At 51.8% G+C, this 27,830-nt stretch overlaps 1 protein-coding gene across 1 annotated transcript in view; it reads left to right on the forward strand.

Annotated features, from left to right (window-relative positions):
* Positions 1–27,830, forward strand: part of PASK (PAS domain containing serine/threonine kinase) — a 36,907-nt gene that overhangs the window by 1,153 nt on the left and 7,924 nt on the right. Inside the window, 15 exon segments of the mRNA XM_046642915.1 lie at positions 3,148–3,241; positions 4,325–4,523; positions 6,507–6,739; positions 7,403–7,573; positions 8,348–8,488; positions 9,059–9,193; positions 11,059–11,319; positions 13,184–13,352; positions 16,304–16,460; positions 19,674–21,298; positions 21,711–21,776; positions 22,489–22,670; positions 23,140–23,307; positions 24,701–24,826; positions 24,942–25,076. Of these exon segments, the coding sequence (XP_046498871.1) occupies positions 4,325–4,523; positions 6,507–6,739; positions 7,403–7,573; positions 8,348–8,488; positions 9,059–9,193; positions 11,059–11,319; positions 13,184–13,352; positions 16,304–16,460; positions 19,674–21,298; positions 21,711–21,776; positions 22,489–22,670; positions 23,140–23,307; positions 24,701–24,826; positions 24,942–25,076 (3,768 nt within the window). The 5' untranslated portion in view covers positions 3,148–3,241.

The following is a 27,830-nucleotide window of genomic DNA, read 5'->3' on the forward strand; positions in this document are numbered from 1 at the left end:
ATCCTCCTCCCAGGAGGTGAGCTCCAGGATGTGCCTGGCATCCATGAGCTTGTCAGTGGATATTTGTGGGTGAATGCTTGAGCCGCAGTGTGCATGTCCACTGCTTCCTGACATCCCCACTTGGATGTCCCATGCATCCCTGGGCTTTATCCTTAATCTCCTCTTCACCGGTTTTCCTTTTCCCAGAAAACGGCCTGAGCTGAAAACTTGGGATGTGGTCTTGATGCCTTTTCCTTTCTTACCTTCCACATCTCATCACCCAGTACTTCTGTGTCAACTCGATGTCGATTTTTCTCTTCTGGGCTCCCCTCTCCATCTTTCTGCCATTGCTTTAATTTAAGGCCTCATAATTTGCCTGGATTACTGTAAACCCTGCCCCCGCCTTGCCCCTGGAGTGGTCTTGCAAAATGCATATCTGGTCATGTTACTTCCAAGTGTAGAACCCTTAAAGTCAATCTTTGGGATAAAACCCAGACTGCTTGGGCAGGAATAGGCGGCCCTGGGAGTTCTACCAGAACTCAGTGGGCCCCCTCCACTTACTCTCCTGTGTACTGACTGCTCCCCGAGGGCACTGTGGGAGTCTTTGCCTTAAGGTGCCACTGCTTGGAAGGCTTCTTCACTCACTTTGCCCGGCTCAGCTCTGCTGATGCCTCTTCCACAAAGCCTTTGGTGACTTTTGGGATCTGGTTGGTGCCCTTTGCTTACCACCATCATCCTGGGTATTCTTTAGGATGCCTTGATGCAAGAAACAGATGAAGTCTCAGAATGGCTCTGAGGGTGAGTAAAGAGCCTCCAAACCTGAAGTTCAGAAGAAGGCAGGTTTCACCCAGTGGCTCAAAATTACACCCTCGCCATTTTCTGCTCTGCTGTTCACTCTGTTGGCTTTATCCTGAGGCTGGTTCTGCTCCTGGTGTACACCAGCAGTGGGAGCAATTGGAGCTATTTGCTTCCTAGCTTTTGTTCTATTGGGAGAAAGGTGGTTGCTTCCAGAAGTTCAGCCATAAGAGCAAGGAGTACTTTCCCAGAAGTTCCTTTGCTTGGTTAAAAAAAAAAAGCTTTCCTGGGGTGGCCCAGTGGTGCAGTGGTTAGATTCATGCACTCCGCTTTGGAGGCCCCAGGGTTCGCAGGCATGGATCCTGGGTGCGGACCTATGCACTGCTTATCAAGCCATGCTGTGGCAGGTGTCCCACATATAAAGTAGAGGAAGATGGACCTGGATGTTAGCTCAAGGCTAATCTTCCTAAAAAAAAAAAAACCAAAAAAACCAACACCCAATAATTTCCCCACTCAAAATCTTACAGAAAGTCTTTCTAGTTTTCTTCTAAAAGTTTGGTGTTTTGATTTTCGCAGATGGTGTGTTGATAGCTCTGTTTTCTTTGTTTCCCATCTGGACAGTGAGTTGTCCCAGCACCTTCATATGAATGTGAATAGTCCATATTTCTTCAGGGATAAGTAATATTCCCTCAGTCCTATATCAAGTGTTCGTACATGCACAGCCCTTTTGCTGGGCTCCCATTTGTTCCTTTGATCAGTTCTATTATTCCTGCCCAGAAACCCCAACCCAATAACTATGGTTTCATCTTGAATTTCACATCTGGTAGTCTGAGTGCCCTCACAGGGGCCTGGATCTGTGGATTTATTTCTTTGTTATTGAAGATCATTCACTCTTATCTCTTCAAATGTTTCCTCCTCTCTATTCTCTCTGCAGTTAGGTGTTAGATTGTCCCAGTCTTTGTGTCTTAACTTCTCTCTCATATTTTTATGTTCTTGTTTCTCTGTGTTGCATTCTGAGTTATTCAAATATATCTTCCAAATCGCTAGTTTTCTTTTCAGCTGTGACCACCTGCTCGTTTTACCCATCCATCGACATTAAAAGTTAACTTTATTGAGATGTAATTTACATACAATAAGATGTAGTGACGTTAAGTACCTAGTTCTTTGACGGTTGAGACATGTTTCTGCAGTCACAACCACAGCCGAGTCATGGAACACTTCCTAAGTTACTCGAAGAAATTCGTTCATGCTCTTCCTTGGTCAATCCCCTTGCTCTCCCCACCACTGGCCCCAGACAACCACTGCTCTGCTTTCTGTCCTCCCTATAGATCAGGTTTGTCTTTTCTAGTGCTTCATGTCAGTGGAATCCTACAAGATGTGGTGTTCTGTGTCTGGCTGCTGTCCCCCAGCCTAACGATTCTGAGATTCATCCATGCCATTGTTTGTGTCACCAGTTCATTCGTTTTTATTGCTGAGCAGGATTCCTTAGTGTGGATGTGCTTCACTTTGCTTATTCTCCTCTTGATGGACATTTGGACTGTTTCCAGTGTGGGGCTATTAAGAATAAAGCTGGTGGTGAGGGGCTGGCCCCGTGGCCGAGTGGTTAAGTTCGCACGCTCCGCTGCAGACGGCCCAGTGTTTCATTAGTTCGAGTCCTGGGCGCGGACATGGCACTGCTGGTCAAGCCACGCTAAGGCGGCGTCCCACATGCCACAAGTAGAAGAACCCACAACAAAGAATACACAACTATGTACCGGGGGGCTTTGGGGAGAAAAAAAAAAGGAAAAAAATAAAATCTTTAAAAAAAAAAAAAAAGGACGAAAGAATAAATGTCTTAAAAAAAAATAAAAAGAATAAAGCTGGTGTCAACATTTGTGTAGAAGTCTATGGTCATGCGCTTTCCCTTCCCTTGGGTAGATACCTCGGAGTGCAATTACTGTGTCCTAACTGGCAAACTGCTTTCCACAGTGGGTGTATGTCCCATTGTATATTGCCACCAGTAGTATACAAGAGTTCCAGCTGCTCCCCATCCTTACTAACACTTCGTATTTCCATTCTTTTTAATTTTAACCAGCCTAGCAGTTGTGTGATGATAGCCCATAGTGGGTTTACTTTGCCTTTGCCTGATGACTAGTGACGGTGGACATTTTCTCGTGCGCTCCTTTGAGACTTGTACATCTTCTTTGGTGAAGTGTCTGTTTGCAAGCTTTACCCTCCACGCCCTTTTCAGAAAATCAGGTTGTGAGTCTTCTTGTGAATCCTTAGGATTTTCTCTGTTTATGGTCATGTCTTCTGTGAATCGAGACAGCTTTATGCCCTCCTTCCCCGTATGTATGCCTTTGATTTCTTTTTCTTGCCTTTGTGTGCTGGCAGAGACCTCCAGGACAGTGCTGAATTGAAGAGGCTCAAGGGACTTCCTTGCCCTGCTCCTGACCTCAGAAGGAAGCCTGCAGACTTTCACTGTCAGGTGTGTGGTCAGGTGTAGGTTTCTCCTGTGTGCTCTTTGTCAGGTGGGGGAAGGTCTCCTCCATTCCTAATTGTTGAGAGTTTTTCTCATGAAGCGGTGTTGGATTTTGTCAAATGCTTTTTCTGCATCCTTTGGTATGATTGTGTGATTTTTCTTCTTTGGCCTGTTGATATGGTGGCTTACGCCAATTGACCTGCAAATCTTAAACCAGCCTTTCATTCCTGTGACAAGCCCTAGTTGGTTGTAGTGTTTTATCCTTTTTGCATATTACTTGATGGATTTGCTAATATTTTCTTGGGGATTTTTACATCCATGTTTGTAAGAGTTATTGGTCTGTAGTTTCCTTTTCTAGCAATGTCTTTGTCTGGGTGGGCACGTCGTCCTGGCCCCTTGGATGCTTCACTTGCTCAGGGCCCCGGCCTGAGCCTTCAGGCAGTGGCTCTGTCCTGCAGCTGTGCAAGATGTCACCAGGGAGGAAACTTGGTGATGGACACGTGGGTTTTTTCTGTATTTTTTCTTATATCTCTGTGAGAATCTACAAGTATCCAAAAATAAAAAGTTAAAAACAAAAACACAAACATCTGGTGCCAGCCCATCTCCAGATTCTCAGCCTTGGCCTTGTGTTTCTATTTTGTTGGAAGTTTCATGGGTGATTCTGGGTGCAGCCGGTTGGAGCCACAGGATTTGGGGAAAGCTGGGGCCGAGGGGGCCAAGCAGACCCTCCCACGCTGGCGGGTTCTTGTGCCGTTGGTAACGTTCTTCTTAACCTGCGAGCATTTTCAGTTCGTGTGGACCTGCAGCCCCCATCCTTTCTGCCCTGTTTTATTCCTGTTTTTCCTTTTCTCTTTCCCATCCCTTCCTATGCATTTCACTCAATGAGCTTCTTCTTTTAGCACGACTTTGGTACGAAGCTGTTTTTTGGGTTCCCACCCAGGCTGGCAGTGAGTCCTTTGGGGCTGAGCTTAACTCAGCCTTGCGAAGAATTAGTTGGTTAAACTGCCTTTATGTTCTTGCATTGCAGACGTTGATCAGGTTCACTTTATTTTCTAATTGACGATTGTCCCACTGGCCCACCGTCTCCAGATGGAGGACGGAGGCTCCGCGGCCTTTGAAGAGAACCAGAGGTCCCTATGTGGGAGCTCCTCCTTGCCAGCGCCCACAGAGAGCCCCTCTGCGCAGACCACTGCCTCCGAGCCCAACAAGTCCTTGTCCTCGGCCCGCAGACATCTGAGCAGAAGGAATGGGCTTTCGAAACTCTGCCAGAGTAGGATGGCGCTCTCAGGTAACCACCCTTCTGATCATTGTGGGCATCAGCCTTGAAAATGGAAGTGCAGAGTCGCTCTTGGCTCTGTTCAGTTATTCTGTCATTCTGCTCTTGCAGAGGAAAGGCGTTTGGGTGCCCGGTGCATGCTGGCGGACGACGCCAGCAGGACCCTTTCCTGCTGCATTTGTTCTGCTGATTCTTAGGCATGAAACTCTCCCTTTCAGGCAGCAGTTGGAATTTGCCTCCACGTTTCAGGGTCAAATTAGAGCAAAACGTTATTTCTTCGTTCAGAGTATGTGAGGACACCGTCCTGGGCTAGGCTGCGTGACAAGTGAAATATAGCTTTGCTAATTTGGTTCAGTAAATATTTACTGACTACACTGCAGGCTGATGCATTTCTCCCAGACACAGCCAAATTAGACAGGCCCGTGGGCAGCCAACCTCACAATGTGGGCTGTGGGGCCCCCAGGGGTAGGCTGAGAACTGTGGGGCACCCACTGCCCCCCGTGCCCCCGTTCACTTCCTTCTCCAAGTCCGTCGGTGCCTCCAGAGCCCAGACACAGTGAGGAAGAGAGCATCACTCTGCCTTTGAGGGGCTTGTCGTCTGAGGGGGATGCTCGAGGAGACAGCAGGTGCCTGCTTGAAGTTGGGTGGACCTGGAACAGTGAAGAGGTGGCCTGGAGCTGGAGGAAAGGGGCTCAGGAGAGGAGTGGCTGACAGAGGAGGAGGAGGGTTGGAGCTGAGCTCCCCGGCATAGGGGACGGCAGGGCTGGGTGTGTTCAGAGGGCGGCATATGCTGGTTTTTGTGAGGAGGGCCAGAGATGCTGCAGGGAGGGACCGGGCAGGTCTGAGAGGCAGGTGGGCAGCCGCCTTTCGACTGGGGGCACTGGCCCACAGACAGGTTGTTGTGGTGGCTGCAAGGGGAGAAGAGGCAGAGCTGGTGTCACTCTGCCTGTCCTTAGGCACAAGGAGGGGTCAAGCCAGGCTTGGGATTGGCTGCCTGGGAAGAGGAGGGCCAGGGGGCAGATGGCTGTGCAGTTTCCAGCCTCAGAGAACGTCAGGGTGAGGTCACGAACTGAGAAAGTCGACTCCTCTACAAAGGACCCAGCGGGGAAGGAGGGATGAGTCATGTTTGTTTGGCCCGTTTTTGAGCTGCTACAAGGATGGAGTTGACATTTACTGAGACAGGAAAGATGGGGAGCAGGTAGCTGGAGCCCAGGAAAGGGGTCAGGGCTAGGGGTGTAAGAGTGGGGCCATCAGCACATTTCTGTGTGAAGTGTATGTAAAGCCACCAAGGAGCAGCTGGGATGGAGTGGAGGTTCTGAGGCGGAGTCTGGGGTCCCACAGTGGTGAGAGGTCAGGAAGGTGGAGGGAGAAGGTACTCTGCCCAGGGCAGGTGGTTTGGGAGGTGGGGAGCGGCCCTCCGGGCCCAGTGCTGCTGAGGGTGGAGTAGGGTGAGGCCTGAGGATTGACCACGGGGTTGAGCATCTTGGGAGCCACTGGAGATGTTGCTGAGAGCAGATTTTCTGGAGTGGTGGGGAGTGAACCTGATGGGTGAATGAGAAGGGAGAATGGAGGGAGGGGGAGTGGAGACAGCAGGTAGCTCTTGACTTTGTGAGATTGTCCAGGAACAAGTGATGGGGCAGTAGCTGGAGGGGCTCTGGGTCTCAGAATGAGGGACAGAGGAGAAAGGGGATGTTTGCAAGAGAACCCCTTGGAGGGTGGGCGGGAGGATCCGGAGTGTTCCTTACACAGAAATAAATGTTGAGCTTGGATCCTTTGTGCTTCTGATGGGACATGGCTCTGTGTGGCTGCGAGGTGCCTGGTGGTTGTGTAGGGGGACTCTGGGGACTGTTCAGACGCATGATTAGAGAGTCAACTCTGCAGTTCATTTAATCCTTGGATTCTTTGTAGGAGATGGGTGCAGGGGCTGTGTGCTTTGTGTTTCACCCGAGCTGGCAGCCATGTGAAGTCTAAAGCTTCCTTTCCTTTTCTTTCCAGAAGACAGATGGAGCTCCTACTGTTTGTCATCGTTGGCTGCCCAAAATATTTGCACCAGCAAACTGCACTGCCCAGCCACGCCTGAGCAGGCGGACCTGGCCGGGTCCCTGGGCAGCACGTCCTGCTGCTCCCTGCTGCGCGGCTTGCCCTCAGGGTGGTCTGTGCCCCTGCTCCCAGCCCCCGTGTGCAACCCGAACAAGGCCGTCTTCACTGTGGACGCCAAGACTACGCAGGTATTTGGTTCGGTTTGTGACCCGGCTGTGGGTTTGGGGTCCGTGCCTTCAACCTGTAACCTCAGACAGGAATTTGTGTGTTTTAAGTGCAATTAGAAAAACGTCTGGTTTTGCCTATTGTAGCAAAATAGATATGAATTTGGAGACCTAAATATGAATCAGGCAAAACAAACTGAAGCCTCTCCTCAAGAGAGAGATTCAAGGAGAGGGATGAAGCACGTCATTTACTCGTGCTTGCTAAAGTGTTGGCTCAACTAAAATAAGAAGGGATATTCAGTGTTTGAATTAAATGTCTTTGCATAATGCACATTTATACACAAATAGCTGAAATTGTTAGATGGGCAAGAAGAGTGGTATAGATCCCCATCTCTTCCTCAGTCCCAATGACATGGTGTGCCCCTCTCGGTGGGTGAAGGACACGTGGTTCCAGTCTGGACACCGTCTGATGCACTGACTGGTGGACGTTCTTGTTTCCACGTGGTTGAGACTCCGGAGGACCCAAGGGCATCAGGGTTGTGAGCCCACCGACAGTAGGACGTCAGAGGAGGATGGGTCTCTGGGCCACCCCCGGTGGGTGCCCGCGCCGCCTTCTCTTGGCTATTATCAGGAATTCGAGGAGTGCTCTAGGTGATGCTTGTGCTGTCTCCTCCCTGCCACCCTCAGATCCTGGTTGCCAATGACAAAGCCTGCCAGCTCCTGGGGTACAGCAGCCACAACCTGATCGGCCAGAAGCTCACGCAGTTCTTCCTGAAGCCAGATTCCGATGTGGTGGAAGCCCTCAGTGAGGAGTGCGTGGAGGCCGATGGGCGCGCTGCCGTTGTGTTCGGCACAGTGGTGAGTGCAGGCCCCTCGGAGGGCTGCCCGCCTGGAGTGTGCGCTGGGGGCCTGCTGTCACTGGTCACTGTAGGCGCTAGTGCCCCCTCAGCATTGGTGTGTTGCAGTGGTGGCGGGCGGGAGGCGTCCCGGGAACAGAAACAATGTTGCTGCTGGCCTGGCGTGAAGGGTGACACAGGTATCCCTGGTGCTGCTTGATGAAGGAGGAAGCTTGACTAGCATTTTGCAGACCTGCAGGGTGCCATGTCAGTGACATAATTTTATTGTCTTCGCTTCCAAATCTCCAGTTTGTCTGGTGTTTGTTGGAGGGGCTGGTGGGACCGGAAAGGCCGCCCTGGAGCTCTGATGTTCCCGTATGATGCCTCCAACCGGCACGTTGACGGGTTAGATGGTGAGCCCTGAGCTTCAGGCACTAGAGAAGTTAGGTAGGATCAACCACATCCAAAAAAATCATCCGTCCAAGAGACTGACTACTAGGAAGAAGAAATTTAAGATAGTCAGCTTGTACTGGTGTCTCTTTCTTTAAGAAATAAAGGATACTGCTATTTTTTCCTTGCTATATTACCATGAAGCTGAGGATGAAAAATAAATCTACTCTTCTGATAGAACGTTCACTCAGAGCATAAGGTCAGGTGTCGGAAACCTTAATTGTACTTTGGTTAGTTTCCAAAACGTAGGGCAGGTGAGCAGAAGTCTGAAATGCCCCCATCCCTGGAGTCGGGGAGGGCCTGGCGGCCGGGGGGCAGTCAGGCGTGAGCCCATCTGTGCCCGCAGGTGGACATTGTGAGCTGCAGCAGGGAAAAGATTCCGGTGTCCGTGTGGATGAAGCGGATGAAGCAGGAACACAGCCTCTGCTGCGTGGTCGTGCTGGAGCCCGTGGAGAGGGTCTCGGCCTGGGTTGCCTTCCAAAGCGATGTGAGTTGCTTGACCACACTTCTCAGCTGCGAGTAGCTTGACCACGCCTCTCCTCTCCCTGCACTTCAGCAAACTTTGTTCCTCGCTCAGTGCCTTTGGGCAGAAAGAGGGCTTGGAGTTCTGGAGGGTCTGCCTGCAGCTATGCCCCTTACTGATCGTGTGTGCTTGGTCAAGGGGCCCAAATCTCTCTGTGCCTCAATTTCCCCATCTGTAAAATTGGATATAATCGTAATGACTCATAGGATTGTTTTAGCACTTCAGTAAAATGATATATGTGAAACCCTCAGCATGGTGGTTGTCATATAGACAGCACTCGCACGAGCTGTGTGTGGCGGTACTTCTTGCTGACAAGCCTCCAGTGTGTGCTGGCTTCTGCAGGGTGCCTTGGAATCAGCACTGTGGCACTTGTAGCGGGAGGGAAAGGGTCATGTGGGTGCCTCCCTCTGGCGCTTCTGGTACAGGACTAGCGCTAACGGTCTTGCTTTCTGCTTGAAGACGTTAGCGTTCTGTGAAGTTTAAAGCTGAGATGTTTTCATTGTAACACTTAAAAACACTGGCTTTTCCTCCCAGGGAACCATCACGTCATGTGACAGCGTCTTTGCTCATTTGCACGGGTACGCGTCTGGGGAGGAAGTGGTCGGGCAGCGCATCACAGACCTGGTCCCTTCTGTGCAGCTCCCTCCACCTGGCGAGCATGTCCCAAAGGTAGGAGCCCTGACCGCCTGCAGCAAGTGGCCGCGTGGCTGCTGGAGCTATTTACCTGGTGACCCTCAAGTTCTTAGACCCGAATCCATAGCCTGGAGATGTAGGCCAGGTTCCTGACAGCAGGAGTGTCCTGCACATGGACGCAGTGGGACAGGTTTTGCTTGGAGCTCTCTGGGCTCCGAAGTCTTGACCAAGGGTCAGAGCCTGTGTGGCTCACCGACTGACCGCCCCCTCCCCTCAGTCCTCTCCTTGGAGTGTGCAGGGGGCCGGGTCTCTCTTTCCTGAGAGGTCTGAGAGGAGCAGGGGGGCCTGCCTGATGGCAGGTTTCCCCTCAGGACAGGATGGCGGGTCAGTGGGGGGACTTGGCTGCTTTGCGGGGCACTAGAGGTTTGGGGTGGGGTGGAGGTTCTGTCATCAGCTGAGCTGCCCCGGTTTCCAGGGGCCCCATTTCCCAGCTCGTGTGCGGCCTTCACGTGAGTGACCCTCCTTGCTACGGATTCAGCTGCTGTCACGTCCCAGGGACCTGCAGGAGTAGACTGGACAGCTGGTTTTTGGCTGAAGTTGGCTCTGCTGCCACAAGAAATAGAGGTTCTTTCAGGACATCCATTGGCCCTCTGTGGTTCTGTGGCTGGCCTCAGGCTAAGAGCTGAACCCTCTGAGCTGGTCATTTATTGTTTTAAGCTTTCCAGCTCTATTGGAAGCCCCTAGGACCCCCCAGTCCTATTCTTTCTCTGTCTTTTGTCCTGTCCTAAAGGAGTAGCCACTTGGGCCTCAAAGCTGGTGGGAGCTTCAGCTGGTACAATCACGTTGGAGACTGTTTGGCAGCATCTGCTAAATCTAAACATAAGCAAAGCCCCCACCACCTCAGGTACACACCCGAAAGAGGTTTGCGCCAGAAGGCACGTGTACCATGCTCCTAGCAGCGCGTTTGTGGTTGGGACTGAGCCCCTCGACGCCCCAGCAGCAGGTGGAGACAGACACTGTGCCCTGCTTCTGTGCGGGGCTCACTGGGACCTGGGGTCCCGGCCTGCAGGCTTGCCACAGCGAGCCCGCGGTCTCGGGTTCTGGCCCCATTCAGGGCACAGTGCTGGTGAAGTGGGAGCTCCCCCACATTCAGGGCTATGCCTACGACATGCGCCCTACAGATCTCATGTCGTACAGGTGAACCCTCAAACAAAAGGGCAGGTGGGATTGGGTGAGGGTGTGGGCACAAAGGCCTGGGCCGCTTTGCCATCTTGAACCAGAAAGGGAGCACACTCTCGAAGCCTGTGGGTGGGGATGCTGCCTCATCAGGATTTACTTGGGAAGCCGAGTGCATTCTAAGTAGAGCAGCGAAATGTCACACAGGGACTTGGCTGCGTGGGTGCTGGAGGACTGGGGAGGCAGGTGGGGAATGGTCAGCCCACCCAAGGTCAGCTTCAGCAGGAAGCCACTGCCCCCAGGCTGGAGGACAGGGGCTGGAGTGAGGGCTGGTGCCGCCCACAGAAGTGGGACCCTGGGGATAGCAGAGCTCCAAGGCCGAGGCGGGAGAAACACTGGCTTCCCTGCCCTCCGGGGCCTCACAGATGCCGGTCCAGTCCTGGTGTGTTTCTTGATTGCCCTTGCGTGCGTTGTGCTCGGCTGTTCTCATGTGGGGCCTCGGGTCTCCCGGTCCCCAGGCATGGCTCCGGGTCAGAGCTCTGCATTCCCTGGGGTGAGGGCGGGGCGTGGGGAGATGGAGGAAAGAAGAGCAGGGTGGGAGTGAGATGTTCTGGGGCTGCTCCCCACGACGGGCATGGGGTGGGATTGAAATCCAAAGCAGCAAAGACTCCCCGCTCGGGCACATGAGATGCTGCTGTCAGCTCAGTGGCGTGTCTCTTTTTCAGAATCTCAAGATTCAGAGGTCTGTTGGAAGAGCCAAGGATGGCACCACGTTCCCTCTGAGCTTAAAACTGAAATCCAAACCCAGTAGTGAGGAGGCTGAAGATGGCAAGGCGGCCCCCAAATGGGGTTACTCGGCATCCATCTGGGTGTTCTCCACCATCAGCGGTCTCATCACCCTCCTGCCAGATGGGACCATTTACGGCATCAACCACAGCTTTGCGCTGATGCTGTTCGGCTATGGGAAGACAGAGCTCCTGGGCAAGGTGGGGCCCTCCCCGGAGTGCTGGCCGAGGCCCCTGTGGGGAAGCTGCTCTGTGTCCCACAGTGAGGGTGTGTGTTGTCACAGGCCATGTGCGTCTCTCTTCTTGTCCAGCTCCCTGGCTTTCCCTGACTCCTGCTGCCTGCTCCTTTCTCTGCACCCCACATTGAGCACTCGATGACCCCTGGACCATCTTCAGCCCTTGGGCTCCTGTCATATGCAATGTGCTGCCCCTGGAGAGGGAGGGGGCTCTCTCCTTGAAGCCCCTTCCCGTATGAAGTCATGTCTGTTATTGGATGAGGTGTCTGTCACAGCTGTGGGGTTCGCTCTGAACCTGCAGGCCGGGGCTCGTCTACACCTTGGACTGTCCTGGGGGCCGTCATGGGAGCCTGTTGTGTGGTAGGGCTGGAGGAAGGTGTTTCTATAACATTCTTCCTTGGGTTGAGCATTCTCTAAATTCCTTGAACAGGGGGAGGTGGAAGGCTCTGCACACAGAGCCAGGCCTGCTGGGGGTGTTGACTGACCTATTTTTCTTGTCCAGGACTGTGCTGAGCAGTGGGTGTCTGTTATTGCAACAAACTCCACAAACTTAGTGCCTAAAACACCACCATCATGAATTTTGGTCACAGGTCGGCCCTTTGGGCTGAGCTTAGCAGGACAGCTCATTCTATACCATGTGGTGTTGGCTGGGGGTGGCGTCCTCCCCAGGCTCGTCCGCTCACGGATCTGGCCGATTGGGGCCAGCGTCGGGAGCCCCTGTGTGGTGCTTGGTGGCAGGGCTCCCAGGGTGAGGATCTCAGGCAGCCTCAGAATGCCCCTCCTTGGGGGGTCCTAGAGGGCTCCCTAGGTGGGGACATGGGTCCCCCAATCAGTGGGAAGGGAGTAATCGGGGAAGGAGAGGTGGTGGCCCCTGACCCCTCCCGCTGCTGTGAGTGCCTGGCTCCTGACTCCTAGCGGCCCCCATACCCCGCAGCCTTTCAGGGGGTGCCTTGTTCACCAGAGGCTGCTGCAGAGGGAGGGAGCGTCCGTGGCCTCTTGTTGCTCATGCCAGGGCCGACCCAAGACACGGTGACAGTGTGACAGCCAGTCAACTTTCTCGCCTGATTTGAGGCTCCAACAGCAGGTCCTCTCTGTTCTCTGATAGAGACACTGAGATGCGAGTGAGCTAAGTTTTAGTTAAATTAAGTCACACTTAGTTCAATTGAGGTCAATGATGCATAATTTCTGGACCAGGGATTTGCACAGGAACGTTGAGGGCATCCCAGCCTTTGAGGGGTGTGTGTGGGTGGACTCTGAATGTCCCTCTGAGGTTAGAGTGTGTTCTGATTCGTGTGGCCGCGGGCCACCGTCTGGGAGTGGGGGCCACTTACATTCAGAGAAAGCACCTGTCCTTGTGACTTCTGGCCTGGGACCCTCACGCTAAGGCATGGCCAGTGCAGCAGAGGTGCCTGCTGGACCTCAGGGGCCGGTTTCTTGCTGCCCAAGGTCCTTTTGCCCTTTTATGCTGGGCCATGCCTCGTTCCCAGTGGGCCGAGTGAGGGGAAACATGCAAACACGGCTCCTGGGTGTGAGGAAGACGTGTGGCCCAGGCCAGGCATCTGCTCCGAAGATGCGTGGGTGTCGGCATGACCAGCTTCAGAGTGTTCATTTAGTTTTCTCACAAGCAAAAGGAAAACAATTCATGAATTCCATGTTGAGCATCAGAGGGGCTTCAGGTCTGTCAGGAGGAACATGACCTGGGTCTTTTCCAACCTCATCCAGAGAGGTGCTCACATCGTTCCATTCTTTCCACTGAAGGGACGATGGATAGTCCAGTGGGTCAGTGTGAATTCTTGCCAGGTCCTAAAATGCCACCCTTTGTTTTCTAGAACATCACCTTCCTGATTCCTGGTTTCTACCACTACATGGACCCCGCATATGACAGTTCCCTGCCGCTGCCAGACCTGGCTGACTGCCTGGACATTGGCAGCCAGAGTGGGCCTGGGGAGACGACTGTGGACCCCCGGCAGGGCTGGAACCTGGCCAGCGCAGCCGAGGGTGAGAGTGGGCCTCCTCCCGGGCATGCCTGTGGCTGCCCAGTGCCACACGGCCCCTGCCTCCATGGGGCTCTGGGGGTATGGGCATGCCGGGTGGGCTGGGGAGAGTGAGTGAGTGGCTGCCAGGCCGTTGTGGGACCCTGTCTGTGTGGGTTTGGTGTTCCTTTCTGTCTCTCACTGGCCTTCATGTTCCTGGGGGATGGGACGGGTGTGAGTCTTACAAGCGTGTCAGCCTAGAGGGGAGGACTGGAATCCCCAGGGTAAGTCACCGTGCGCCTGTGTCTAGGACACAGTGGCTAATTGGCAGCCTTCTTTCATAAGTAAATATTTGCAGCTTTACGTAGCTTAAGACGGAATTGATGCAGCGTATCAGATTAATCCCTAAGCTAAATAGTCCTGCAGTATTTGTTTATTAATGCACGTTTATCCCTTGTACTTAAAGTTATTCCAGCAAATACCCCGAGTCCCCACTCATGAATGTGTTAGGCGCAGTGGTGGGTGTAGACAGTGTGCACCCAGCTCCTGTCCTGAAAGGGTCCCACTCAGGGTGCGGAGCCCGGGGAGTATATAGACCCAGCAGAGCCCATGCCTGGGCTCCTGGGAAGGAGCGGGGGCCGCCCTGCAGCCTCCTCGGGGCTCCTCTCCCTTGACAAAGAGTGAGGAGAAGCTGCACCCCGGCTCTGCCTTGGGGGTGCTCCCAGCTCTGCTTGTGCCCACCCCCTGGGCCGTGTGCTGTCTGCCCAACCGCTGGGCGTCCCTGATTTCTGCTCTCCTGTGAGTGGGGACAGAAAAGGAGACGAGGACTGCCAAGCAGCGAGCCTTGGCCCCGAGTGCGTGGGGTGGGCTCCCGCGCCCTCCAGAGGACCGATCTCTTGCCGTGCCGTCCACACATGGTGAGGTTGGGTGCAGTTGGGAAAGGCTTCCCTGCTGTCACCAGAGGGCAAGTCTGTGAAAGGCTTGGTGTTTGAGTTAAACACATAAGTGTGTTTAACACAGTCACTGAGGGAAAAATGGGACTATATGGTGTCTGGTTGGTAAATGAGCAATTATTCTTGCAGTGTTCAGTTTTCTGGGCTCTCTGTGGGATTTCCGCAGTACCTGGGCAGGAAGTGTGGCTCATACGCCACAGCATCACTCTGGGACATTAGAAGTTAGAGTGCGACTTTTTTTTTTAGGATTGGCACCTGAGCTAACATCTGTTGCCAATCTTCTTTTTTTCTTTCTTCTTCTTCTTCCCCCCAAAACCCTCCCGCGCATGGTTGTAAATTCTAGTTGTAGATCCTTCTGGCTCTGCTATGTGGGACGCCGCCTCAGCATGGCTTGATGAGTGGTGCCATGTCTGTGCCCAGGAGCCAGACCTGCAAAACCCTGGGCCACTGAAGTGGAGCACACGAACTTAACCACTCGGCCACAGGGCCAACCCCTGGAGTGTGACATTTTGTCTTAAAAGATGCTTCATTCGACTGCTGACTTTCTTTGAGTTGCCCCTTTTCTTAACACGAGGTTTCCTTCATCTGGGTTTTTCTCTCTGCAAAGACTGTCCTTTTATCAAATTTTTTTCTCTATCACTGATAACATTCCCTTTCCTTTTTCCAGAATTCCAGATTCTTCCATGTGTGTGTGTAATGCATGTTCTTTGTAGAAGACTGGCGTGGGGGGAGGGAAGATCACAAAAGTTCTGTCCCTTTCATTGTCTGCTCAGGATGAATTCTTTCTTTTTTTTGGTTCTTCAATAATTTTTAAAAATTATTTTATCGAGGTCATATTGGCTTATAACATTATAAATTTCGGGTGTACATTATTATATATTTCAACTTCTGTATAGACTGCACTGTGCTCACCGCCAATAGTCTAGTTTTTATCTGTCACCATACACATGTGCCCCTTTACCCCTCGCCCTTCCCCCACCCTCTTCCCGTCTGGTAACCATTATCTATTCTTCTTATCTGTGTGTTTGTTTATCTTCACACATGAGTGAAATTGTACGGTGTTTGTCTTTCTCTGTCTGACTTGTTTCGCTTAGCATAACATCCTCAAAGTCCATCCATGTTCTCACAAATGGCATGATTCTGTTTTTTTTTTATGGCTCAGTAGTATTCCATTACATATATATACCACATCTTCTTTACCCATTTGTTCAGGATGAGTCTTAGAAATGGTGTTCTTGGGTGCCTGGGGTGAGGGCTTTTGCTAGCTGTTGTGGAAATGCCCGTTGGAGAGATGGTGCCAGCCCGCCCACTTCCGTCAGCTGGGGGCGGGATTCTTTCTAACCCTTCCCAACCCAGACTGGTGTCTAATGAGGACGGTCTCACTCCTCTAGTCCCTTTGACATGCTGTGGGCCAGGGCTGCCGTGGGTAGATAGGCGTCCCGTAGAGCTGGGGGGAAGCAGGTGACTCAGGAGCATAGGTGCCGAGTGTAGGAGGTGACCAGCACTCAGGAGGAGGCTGTGCCCTCTCAGGGCCCGTGGGCCTTGGAGGGCCCCCAGGAAGGCGGCTTTGAGTGAAGCCCTGAAGGAGGCAGGGGTGGCATTTTTGGGAGAGGGAGCAGCAATGTGAAGGCCTGGCATGCTCCAGGTGTGACAGGGAGGCCCCCAGGAGAGGGGCAGGAGGTAGGCTTTTTAGGGACTTTGGCTTTTACCCCGAGGCAGAGCCTTCGGAGGGCTTGGGCAGAGGAGGGCCATGCTCCAGCTGCGTGTTAGTCAGATCATGCCAGTCCGGTGCAGGGCCCAGGACAGGGCGGCATGGAGAGCAGAGGCTGCTGGCCTGCACTGGGGTGCCCGTGGGGTGATGAGAGGTGGTCGGATCTGGGACATGCTGCCAGGGTGGGGCTGGGGGAGTTTCCAAGATCAGGTTAGCCCCCTGCCATGCCCTTGAGCCATGGGGAAACGAGGAGGTTTGTTTCAGCAGGGTGTGCCTGCAGGTGGAAAACACTCTCTTTTGCTGTTGCTGTAGATCCAAGTGTTGACGTTGTGCTAGCTGGTGACCACATTCTGCCACGAGATGAGACCCTAAAGCTAGTGGGCAGCCAAGAAGCCTTCACTGGGACCCAGGCCCAAGCGGATACTGGAGGCCATCTCCCTTCTTCCCTCCCATCTCCCCCAGCTCCGGGGTAAGTCCTCTGAGGAAGGGTGTGCTGACGGTCAGGGCAGGTGGTGGGCAGACGAGGAGCCCTCTAGAGAGATGGCCACTGTCAGTGGTAACAGCCATGGAACGCCTACTTGGGCACCTCGATGCAGTCGCTTCTCTGAGTTATCTGGCCAGTCCTCAGCAGCCTCTGAAACAGTCCCCTTTCTACAGATAAGGAAGCATTTAGGTAAGTTCCAGGGAACTGATTCAAGCATAATTTTCTTCTTTTCAAAATTATTTGAATCTGTTCTCTTTGTGCATTTTTATTTTTATTTAAGATTGGCACCTGAGCTAACATCTGTTGCCAATCTTTTGTTTTTTCTTCTTCTCCCCAAAGCCCCCCAGTACATAGTTGTATATTCTAGTTTTAGGTCCTTCTGGCTCTGCTATGTGGGACCCCGCCTCAGCGTGGCTTGATGAGCAGTGTCATGTCCGCGCCCAGGATCCAAACCGGCGAAACCCTGGGCTGCCAAAGCAGAGTGCACGAACTTAACCACTTGGCCACAGGGTGGGCCCTCTTTGTGCCCTTTTAAATAACAAAGTATTCCATTTAGAGTAGAGGAAGTTCATTTTAGAAAATTTGGGAAATTTAGAAAAGTAGAAATAAAAAGTCCACTGTTCAATTATCAGTCTGTTGTGCAAAGCATTTTGATTGGTTTTCAACCAGTTTTTTCTTTTAAAAATCTCTTTGATGCACAGCGTACAGTAAGGCCCCAAACTGTGGGTGGTATGCGATCTATGATCCTTTCCACTCTCACCCAGGAGGCACCTGGCTCCCTTTCCGCTCGGTGCCCCTCACTGCCCTGGGCTACGATGATGGTCAGAGTGCCTGTCCTTGAACTTGACCTGTGCATCCCCTTATGTCTGGCTTCTTCTGCTCATCATTACGTTTGGGTGATTTATCCACATTGTTATGTTTTCTATTAGTCTTCAAATTATTTAAAAAATAGGTAATACATGAATATGTGTGTTTTTTTAAAGTACAGAAGAATAATGATAAAAAGCAAAAGTTCCTGTGACTGTCGCCGAGCTTCCCCTAGAGAGGGAACCGCTGTCAGCAGCCATGTCCTTCTAGACTGTTTTCCCCGTGCATTTAATATAAGCATACATTATACACGTGTGTGTGTGCTCACATACAGCTGCTCTTTTCCTTTAACACAAACAGGATCACACTGTGCATGTTGTCTTAATGTGTGTCTGTGCATATGTACCCACACTTATATACACCTCAAGGGCCTTCCTATGTGGCCTTACCTCAAAACCAGCACCTCTCATCGAGCACCGTGCTTCGGGTCAATGTTTTCCTGCTGATGGATGTTATGGGGTTTCCTGTCATGGCTGAGACTCCCGGGCTTTTTCCTTCCTGACTGGGGGCCCACTTTTGGTGTGTGAGCAGTGTAACTGCTGGCTCTCCCACATGTGCTCACCCACAGTTGAGGAGGGAGGAGCCTGCCCCTGTGCAGGGGTGCGTGTAGCTGGACGGGCCTGGCCCCCGTGGGCGCTCGCTGGTGTCAGCGCCGGGGGCAGAGTTTATTTTCTGGGATCCAGTTGTGCAACGAGGAAGTTCCACCAGATGCTCCAATTCCTGCATTTCTCTTAGATTGGACATTTTTGATCTCACGGTTCTAAGCATTTGCTTTGCATCCCTCCCTCATTCATTCATTCACTTATTCCCTCAACAAATAAACATTGCAAAAGACTTGAAGGCTCATCCCTAATAATTATGGTCTAGTCAGGAAAATAAGTAAAACAGTGAAAATAGCTGAGAAGCGGGAAGGAAGGAGGGAAGCGAGATGTACGGAGTGTTCTGTGCTCCAGGGACTATGTTAGTGCTTCCTCTGACTCTCCCAGGAACCTGGGAGCTCGGTCTTGCTGTGTCCAGCCAGTCGATGATGAAGCCGAGTTGATTGTTAGACTGGAGATGAAGTGTTGAGACGCTGAGTGGCGTGCCCAGACAAGCTGGCGGGGGTCTCAGGTCCCCACGTGCCTACTGCTAGAGGCCCTGCCGTCCCTGGGGCTGCTCATCGCACGTAAACTTAACCAGTTGAGGAGAGGGCAGGGGAGAGAGGGGAGGGGCCCCCCGATTTTAAAGTCTCTCCCGGAAGCCCACCCCTTACTTCCTCACTTCCCCGTGGCCAGAATTCCAGCCTCATCTGCTGACTGCAGAGGACGGGCAGCTCCCTGGAGACGGGCCCAAGGGCTAGTCTCTTGGCCTGGGATAGATGGAGAGAGAGCGAGGGGTAGGTGTGGCGAGAGACATAGGTAATTCTTGTCTGGCCTCCGCAGACGCTCATCCCACCCCTCAGTTCCCCAGAAGACTCCTGCTGTTCCTCAGAACTCTGCTCACAGTTCCCTCCTCTGTGGAACCATCCTTGAGACGGGTCCTTCCTCTCCTGTGCCTCTTTATGACCCTCTGCTGCAACACTTACCAGATCCCAGCATGTCGGCACCCCCCAAGGCTGGGCACGGCCACATCCTGCTGGTCTTGGTGCCGGCGTCTGGCCCTGGGCCAACATGGGGCAGGTGCTCAGCACGATCTGCTGCGTGGGTGCTGCCGTGGCAGGGCCAGCCGTGGGGGCGTCTTGACACTGGGCCCGCAGCCCCCTGGATCGCCTTGTCTGGGCTGTGGTAGCCTATTCCTCAGTGGTCACCCCGTGCTGACTGTGTTCTTGTGGGCTCTCTGTTCCAGCTCTTAGGAACCTCTTAGACCCCCATCCTGCGAATCCTACCCTTACCGGCCTCGCTGTTCCTTCTTGCGCCGGCCCTCTCTGAGCTGTTTCCCTGGTGTTTGTAGCCAGTCACAGTTTCATACCGTGTAGTGTACAAAACACTGTCAAATCCCATCTTTCCTTTCTTCCTCTCCTCCTTGAGGCAGGTGGGCTGACGCTGGCTGCACGGCTAGTGCGGGAGCCTCACTCACAGAATGAGAATGCTGACCAAAGCCTGTGCATTTGGTCCTGGGGGCTCAGTGGCATTCTGTGATAAATCATTGCTAAATGTGGATGTATCTGGAGACTATGTGAATTGGTATTTTATTTTTTAACTTAGTTAGAAAATTTATTCATTTTTTTCTGTTATAAGTTTATGATGTTAAATGATTTGCACTTGTCTCTGAGAGAGGGGGAATCCATGTGATCTCTCCTTTGACTCTTCTGTGGCCCCCAGGTAACTATGTCTTCCATATTACAATCCCCAGGGTGGACAGCATCCCAGAAGGAAGCCCACCATCCCAGGAACGGTCATTGCCCAAGGACCAGCAAAACATCCCAGAAAGAAGCCCACCATCCCAGAAACAGTCATTGTTCAAGGACCAGCAAAACATCCCAGAAGGAAGCCCACCATCCCAGGAACAGTCATTTCCCAAGGACCAGCAAAACATCCCAGAAGGAAGCCCACCATCCCAGGAATGGTCATTGTTCAAGGACCAGCAAAACATCCCAGAAGGAAGCCCACCAGCCCATGGCCAACGGTGGTTGTCCGAGGACCAGCAAAACATCCCAGAAGGAAACCCACCAGCCCAGGAGCAGTCACTGCCCGAGGACCGGTGGAACATCTCAGAAGGAGGCCCCCCAGCCCGTAGCCAACAGTCACTGCCTGAGGACCAGCGGAATGCTGTCTTGGAGAAAGAGGAAGCTGCAGCAACAGAGAGCCTCAGACAGGACCTTTTGGGAGGAAGCAGGTCTGACCCAGGGAGCACAAAACCATTTGCTTCACGTAGAGGAGATTCTGAAACTCCAGCCCCCACTGAGGACAGGAGCAGGAATGTTGAAATGTGTGGCCCGTATCAGGAAGCACAGCTGGAACGGATGGGCTCGAGCAGTGCCAGCAATTCAAACATTCGGGCTGATGCGGCCATGCTTGAGCCGTGTGCCGTGGGCCAGCCGGCGGGGCTGAGCATCCCGATGCACTGCGCTGCATACTCGGGTGAGCAGAGGGCACAGCAGGGGAGCCGGGACTCGGCCCCCAGCCCCTCTGGGATGCTGCGGCTCTCGTTCTCGACGCCTACTTTGGATGAGCCGTGGCTGGGAGCGAAGAATGACAGAGAAGAGCTGCAGACGTGCTTAATTAAGGAGCAGCTGTCCAAATCGAGCTTCTTGGGACCTCTGGGTGTCTCCTATGTCGAGCTGGTCCCAGCAGAGCACCCCCGGTTCTCTGCCCCTGTGTCGCTGTGTGACCTGCAAGGCAGAGACCTGCACAGCAGCCGCACGGGCAGCTCCTCAGCCTATTACGCGCTAGCCACAGACCTCCCTGGCGTCCTGGATGCAGTGGAGGCCCAGGAAGCCCAGGAGGCCGACGCAAATTCGTTCTCCTGGAACCTCAGGGAGCGCTTTTTCAGCGAATGGACAGACCGAACTTCTTCAAACTGTTCCTGCGCTACGTCTGAGCTCACGGGGACGACCTCTCCTTTGCTGGTGGGGTCAGACGTCGATGTGAGCAGTTTGCAGGGGCAGAGCTCAGATGTTCTGGACGATAGAGAGCTGTTACTGCTGACTGGCACCTGTTTCGGTCTTGGTGAAGGCCGGCGGTTCCGTGAGAGCTGTCTGGGACTTGATGGGACAGAACCATCTGAGACATGTGTGGTGTCCTCTGAACACTATGAAGTGAATGGCAGAGAAAGCCCGGGCTGCGTCCCTCCCGTGTCAGGAGCCAGTCCCGTGGATGCGTGCCCATCAGAGGAGCCCAGGCTCGGCAAAATCCAGGTCACCTCCACACCTGTGAAAGGGGACAGCTCAGTGACACCCGGGGCCACCAGCCTGCAGCATGAGATCCAGGAGGGCACCTATGCGGGGAGCTGTTACCACCGAGATGGCTCGCGGCTGAGTATGTCCCAGCGGGGGTGTGTGTGTGTGTGTGTGTGTGTGTGTGTGTGTCCGTCCGTGTCCGTGTCCTGCATCTCCTGTTGGCATGCGTGCTGCCCCTGGTGCACAGCACAGCGGGGTGCATGGGTGGCCTTGTCCTGCGGTCTGATGGCTTCACCCCCCTGAATGGTTTTGGCAGAAATGCTGTATTAAAGTAGTTAGAGTTTACCTCTCGAAAATCAGGATTACAGGTGCATGTGCCTGGGAGGGGGAGCCCGAGGTCCCCTCCACCTCTGCGCCCTGCCTAGGAGCCCCTCTGTGCAGCAGGGGTCGGGCTGCCACCAGCCAGGCCCCCGCCGTCACACGTGTGGCAAGGAGTGACGTGCGAAGCTGCGGGGTCCTATAGGAGGTCTTCATGTGCTCTTGGGGCCCAGGCTGCTCTGGTCTCAAGTCCCCGCTCTGGGAGGATGATGACCAGGCCCTTCAACTGCCCCTTGGAGGTGATTATGTTTGTTTTACTTGCTTTGATTTTCCTAATTTCCTAACAGGTCCACATTATTTTAGCCAGTTGTTTCCTTATTGCTGATTTCATAGTGTTGATCACTAGGACTTTTTTCCTAGACTTTAAAAACTTATTTAAGTAATACTTGTTATTTGTAGAAATATTAGAAAATGTAAACAGGAAGAAGGAAATAAAATGCCCTGTAAATCCTCCTCCTCCTGAAAAAAGATAACCAGGTTTGTTTAGGTGTGTCCTAGAGGCTACGTGGGGATGTGTGTAGAGATGCACAAGCTTTACGGGTTTGTGTGTGAGTGTGGTTGACATGTCGTGTGGCCCCATGAGCGAGAGGAGGCACAGACTGTATGGTTTCCACTGAGCCGTTCACACCCCTTCACCTGGAGGCAGTGACTCCTTGCATAGGGTGTGTTGGTGCAAGTGTTCCAGGCCTTTCCTAGTTGGCAGGTGGTCACAGGTCTCTCTCTTGGCCTCTGGCTGCCCTGGTGGACATGCTGAGCTGCTGCCACCATGCTTGGCCTCTCCCTGCCTGCCCTCCACGGCTTTCCCCTTCTCCAAGCTTAGGTGTCCTCTGCCCCTGCCCGTCCCGGGGGCTCTGCGTTGTCCCCATGCTGTTCTATGGGAGCGCGCCCTTTTCATCATGAAGCTGTGTGGTGGTGTCAGCGGAGCACTGTGCAGTCTCACCTTCCCATCAGGTGTGCAGTTTGAGGTGAAGCGAGTGGAGCTCCAAGGTTCCACCACCCTGTTCTGCTGCTGGCTGGTGAAAGACCTCCTCCACAGCCACCGGGACTCGGCCACACGGACCCGCCTGCTCCTGGCCAGTCTGCCCAGCTCCAGCCACTCCATGTGCGAGCTGCCTGGATCCAGCCTGGGGGAAGTTGGTATCTGCAGTCTGCTCCTGCCTTGAACTCGCCTTTCTGTGTAGAAAATGTTTTCCAATCAGCATCTCTCTCTCTCTCTGTTTCCTCTGGAATGGGAAGAGGGTCTCTTCGTGACTCTTTCACACTGTCTTCTAATATCCTGTGTAAGGATGAAGCCACATGTAGGATTTTAAATGTGCGTATGTCCTCTGTGCAGGGTGGGGTGTGAACACGTTTCGACTTGTGTACCATTTCGGACCGATGTGTCGAGGCCACCTGGCATGCCCCGTGGAGAGTGGTTCTCGGGCTGGGTCCCCGTGGGCACAGGAGCAGGGAGTGGCAGTGTAGGGTGTGGTTGCTGCGGCCCCCAGCGTGGGAGGGTGCACGGCTGCTGGGGACAGTGGGATGACATGCACCTGCCTGCTGCAGCCTCCTTTCTTCAGTGTGGTTGTGTGTGGTCCCTCAGACCTTTCTTTGCATTCACAGATGCTCAAAACCAAATCTTGGTTGGAGGAGTCCCCCAAGGCTGTAGAACTGGAAGGGCTGGCGGCCTGCGAGGGTGCATACTCCCACAAGTACAGCACGCTGAGCCCGCTCGGCAGTGGGGCCTTTGGCTTTGTGTGGACCGCAGTAGACAAGGAAAAAAATAAGGAGGTACTTTGGCTCTTGGAGGGAAGCGGGCCAGGCCCCACTTCAGATGGCTCCATGACTTCAGTCCCTTAGTGTCTAAACTCCGGGATTCCAGTGGGATGGAAGGAGTTCTCCGTGTGAAGCACCGAGCACACGGCCTGGCACCCGGCGGGGTCAGACATAGGAAGGCTCTCCTGGCAGCACACACATTCACGGCAGGCCATCCTACTCACTGCTTCAGACGCACCGGCGGACTTCACCCCTTGTCCTTTCATACCCCCAGGGGCTGACATCCTGTCGATTTGCAGATTGAGACCTGTAAGGGTCCTTCCTCGGCCTCAGTAGTGATGGCGGTTCGTACATATTCCTCTCCCGAATAAGCCTCAGACTTTGCTGTCCCTCCCTCCCAAATATGTTGGGATTTGATTTGTGGTTGCTGGGCGTTTTGTGATTTGGGGGAATTGACATGGTGACAGTACTGCCTGTCCCTGTGAACCCTGGAGATGCCCAGGTGTCCCTGTGCCTGGCCTGCTGATTCCTGGGAAGGCCACATGTGGGATCCTTTCACCACTGCACTTTCTGCTCACTTATTGCTGGAGTTTACCAAAGCTATGTCACATATGTGTATTAGAGTCTTGCTGGTTCTGATCATTTTTCAGGGGGTCCTTTTTGATTTTCTAGATTAAGGATCATTCCTCTACCGGTAATGACAGCTGTCTCTCCTGCGCTGTTGTTTATGTCTCATCGTCCTTTCTTTTCCTTCCCTCCTGTCATGTTGGCCAGGACCTGCAGAGCCGCGTTAATAACAGGCATGTGACTGGGTCTCTTGGCGTTTCACGGTCAGTGACAATGCTCCTTTCATTTCTTGATCGATACCTTTTGTTTGAGGATATTTCATTTTATTTTCAGCTCATTAAAAATTTCTTTTAAAGAATGAGTGCTGAGTTCTCTCAAATGCCTTTTCAGCATCTGTTGACATGATTGTATCCTTGCTTCCTTTGTTGATGCGGTGAATGACATCAGTCAGCTGACATTCGTAGACTCAATCCTTGATCACGTTATAATGTTCTTTTAATGCACTGCTGAACTTGGTTTGCTAATGGTTTTATTTGGGATTTTTTTCCATTTATATTTATGCATGAGTTTTTTCCCTTTTTCTCTTTTAATGTCAAAGTTTTGTGAGGGCTGCAGAGTTAGCAGCATTGGTGGTGTGTCAGTGCATACAATGTCACGTCCTCTCCTCTCTGTCTCCTCCCGCTGCAGGGCTTCATCATTAGGTGTCTTCTTTCACGTCTCTGGGATTTGGGGGAGGTGAATGCGGAGGTTCCGCTGCCACCGTGAACCAGCAGTGGGCACCAGGCTCGATGGGACGCGAGAGGAACGTTTGCAGTTACCTCCCCTCTCTTTTTCCTCGTAGGTGGTGGTGAAGTTCATTAAGAAGGAGAAGGTTTTAGAGGATTGTTGGATTGAGGATCCCAGATTTGGAAAAGTTACTTTAGAGATTGCCATTCTGTCCAGGGTGCAGCACGCCAATATCATCAAGGTGGAGTGGTGTTTCTCGTTTGGTGACGCCCTGACATTGCTCACGTGAAAAGATCTTAAATGTGTTGTCTTGAGGGTGTCTTGGCAGGGCTGGACCCAACTTTGTCTCTTTCCAGGTATTGGATGTATTTGAAAACCAAGAATTCTTTCAGCTCGTGATGGAGAAGCATGGCTCTGGCCTGGACCTCTTCTCCTTCATCGACCACCATCCCAGCCTTGACGAGCCCCTGGCGAGTTACATCTTCCGACAAGTGAGAGCAGGCCTGAGCTGTGCTGGGAGGAACCTGGGCCTGGGTGTTGATCCCGAGGCTGCAGAGATCAGTGGTCCACACTCGGTTCTCTCTGTGAGCTGGAGCTGGCCTTCAGTTTTTAAATTTTATGGAGTAAGATAAATATTTTGAGAAGAGAATTCTATGGCTGATGTAGAAATAGTGAGGTTGGGAAGGAAGGATGAGGCCAGAGACCATCCTGGGATGATTGAGGAAGTATGTTTAATGATTAAAGTTTATTTATATACATATAATATCCACACCAATCTTAAAAATTAGCCAACAAAGCTACCATCCTGGGCTTTGAGACCTGTGCATTCGATCTGAATCCTTGTCCACCACCAGGAAATCAGTGCTAATCTGGGCAGTCGGGGTCGTTATAGTACCAGCATTGTGAGGCTGTTAGGATGAAGTCTGACAGGGCCTCTGAGGCATGTGTGTTGCACATAGTTAATGCTCTACAAATGGTAGCCATTCAGTTAATTAATCAGCAAAGATGGAGAGGCTGGCAGACATATTTTACAGTAAGTATTTGTCTTAGCCTATTTCATGTCTATTTAGGTATTGATCTTAGTCAACTTATTTTATTGGAATGGGGGAGTGATCAGCAAAATCAAAAGGTGTCCTGGGAGAGAGAGAAGTGGGGGGTGGAGGGGAGACAGTAATTCTTGTTTTGAGTTTTAAGGAGAAGGTGGTGGTTCCATTCTAGACTGTTCCTAGCTTCCTGGAAAGAATGGAGAAATACCTGGAAGGGGGGATGTGAACAGTTCACAGATTGGCTCTTTGTTTCCAGGAAATGACCCGATTTCTAATGACAGCTTCCGTAAATTGCCATTTCTTCCTCAAAGCTGTAAACTCCCAGAAGTTACTGGATTTCTGAAATTAAGTTTCTAAGGCACCTACTTGTAAGTTTCAGGCATCGTGCCTCTGCCAAACGAATGTCACCTCTCTCCCTCTTCCTATGTTGGAAGATTATACACTCATCTACTTTAATTCATGGCAAAGATTCATTTCTGATATCTTCATGGTAAAAAGAGTGTCTGTATGATGTAATGTTAGGAGTCACTTCTTAAAAGCTGCTGCCTAACTGTTGTTAATTCTGGGGCTACTGATATAGGAAATTATAGTTTTCAGCACTTTACAATTTTTGCAAGAAGTATCTATGGCCCCTTTGTACATCTATCTGCATAATAAGTGTTATCATATGTAAAGATGGATTTGCAGTTTTATAGAACTGTATTGTCGTTTATAAATATGTATTCACATAGTGCCAGTCATCAGTGTGTACTGCCTCTCAGCTCCACGTCTGCTGGGCCTGCTCTGCGGCAGGGGGCTGGGGCCTGTGGACTCTTCTCCTGTGCAGCTAGGGCACTAGAGGGACCTGCAGGAAGAGCGGCTTCCTTCCCAGGTTCTCCATACCCTGTTACAGTTAATCCCTTGGTACTAGTTAATAAACCTCGATGAAACTTTCCGTGTTCAGATTAACGTGTGGTTTCTGTTTCCCGACAGGACCCTATATGTATGTGTGCATGCATGTATGTATAAGTATATATATATGTATGCATATGTGTTCATGTATGTATATACAAACGTATAAGTATATACATGCATGTGTGTGCATGCACATGTGTGTATATGGGCACATGCATACATGTATATAAATGTGTCCGTATACATAACTATGCAGATATGTATATGTTTGCTTATATATGTGTATATGTATCTATTTATTAATTATAAGTTAATTAATTAGGCTTCATTAACCTGCCATTAACTGTTGCTTCTGACTCAAATATATTCATTTGTAGATATAAAATTGTCTCTAATGATCTAAATGACTGACTACATCCATGGAACGACTATGTTGATTGGTACAATTGGTGTCCAAATTATGACTGCAGTTGGAAATTTTACTTACACTTACCTGAAATGCTACTTCTGTTGACCTCTGTTCTCAAACGCACAGTGCAGGCTTTGCCAGGCAGATGGTGCCATATTGTAGTAGCCTTACCCTTTCAGAGTGGAGACTAACACATCTGGCTTGTTGAACTGAAGCCCGTTTCCAGTGGAATTACTTTAAGTCCTCATCGTTGAGCATCCCGCAAATGATGGGGAAAGAGTGACTGATGCTCAGTGCTGCTCTTTGAGAAGCTGCTAGAGCCCTGAAGTAGGCGTCTTGGCATCTGTTCTCAGCTCTGCTCCTAAATTGCTGCGTGAACTCTGGGCAAGTCACTTTCCATCCCTGTGAACCACAAGCATTGGACTCAGGCTTTCTCTAGGGCCACCTCCCATTTAATGCCCAACCCACACGCATTCAAGTGCCCACCACCTGTCTTTGTAGCTTCTGCTTGTGGTCTGTCTGTCCTTTCTCCCGAGATGGTCATGGTGTGTGTCGTGGGGTGAGTGAATCTTTGCTGTGAAGCTTTCGTCAGTAACACACAGACAGAGAGAGAAATTAAGAATCACGTATTTATCTGGGAAAGGGAGAAATAGGGGGCTTAGTCAAAGGGTAGAGTTTCAGTTATGCAAGATGAATAGGTCCTAGAGATCTGCTGTGTGGTATAGTTCCTATAGCTAATGATACTGTATTGTGTACTTAAGAATTTGCTAAGAGGATAGGTCTTATGTTGTGTCCTTATCACAAATAATAATGATAATAATAATAATGAAATTTTAAAAAAGAATCAATGTATTTACGTTGTTGGCATAATGTGTGCCAGCCACGGCGAGCACACC

The sequence above is a fragment of the Equus quagga genome, chromosome 17, assembly GCF_021613505.1.
Source record: "Equus quagga isolate Etosha38 chromosome 17, UCLA_HA_Equagga_1.0, whole genome shotgun sequence".
NCBI classification, from domain to species: Eukaryota; Metazoa; Chordata; class Mammalia; order Perissodactyla; family Equidae; genus Equus; species Equus quagga.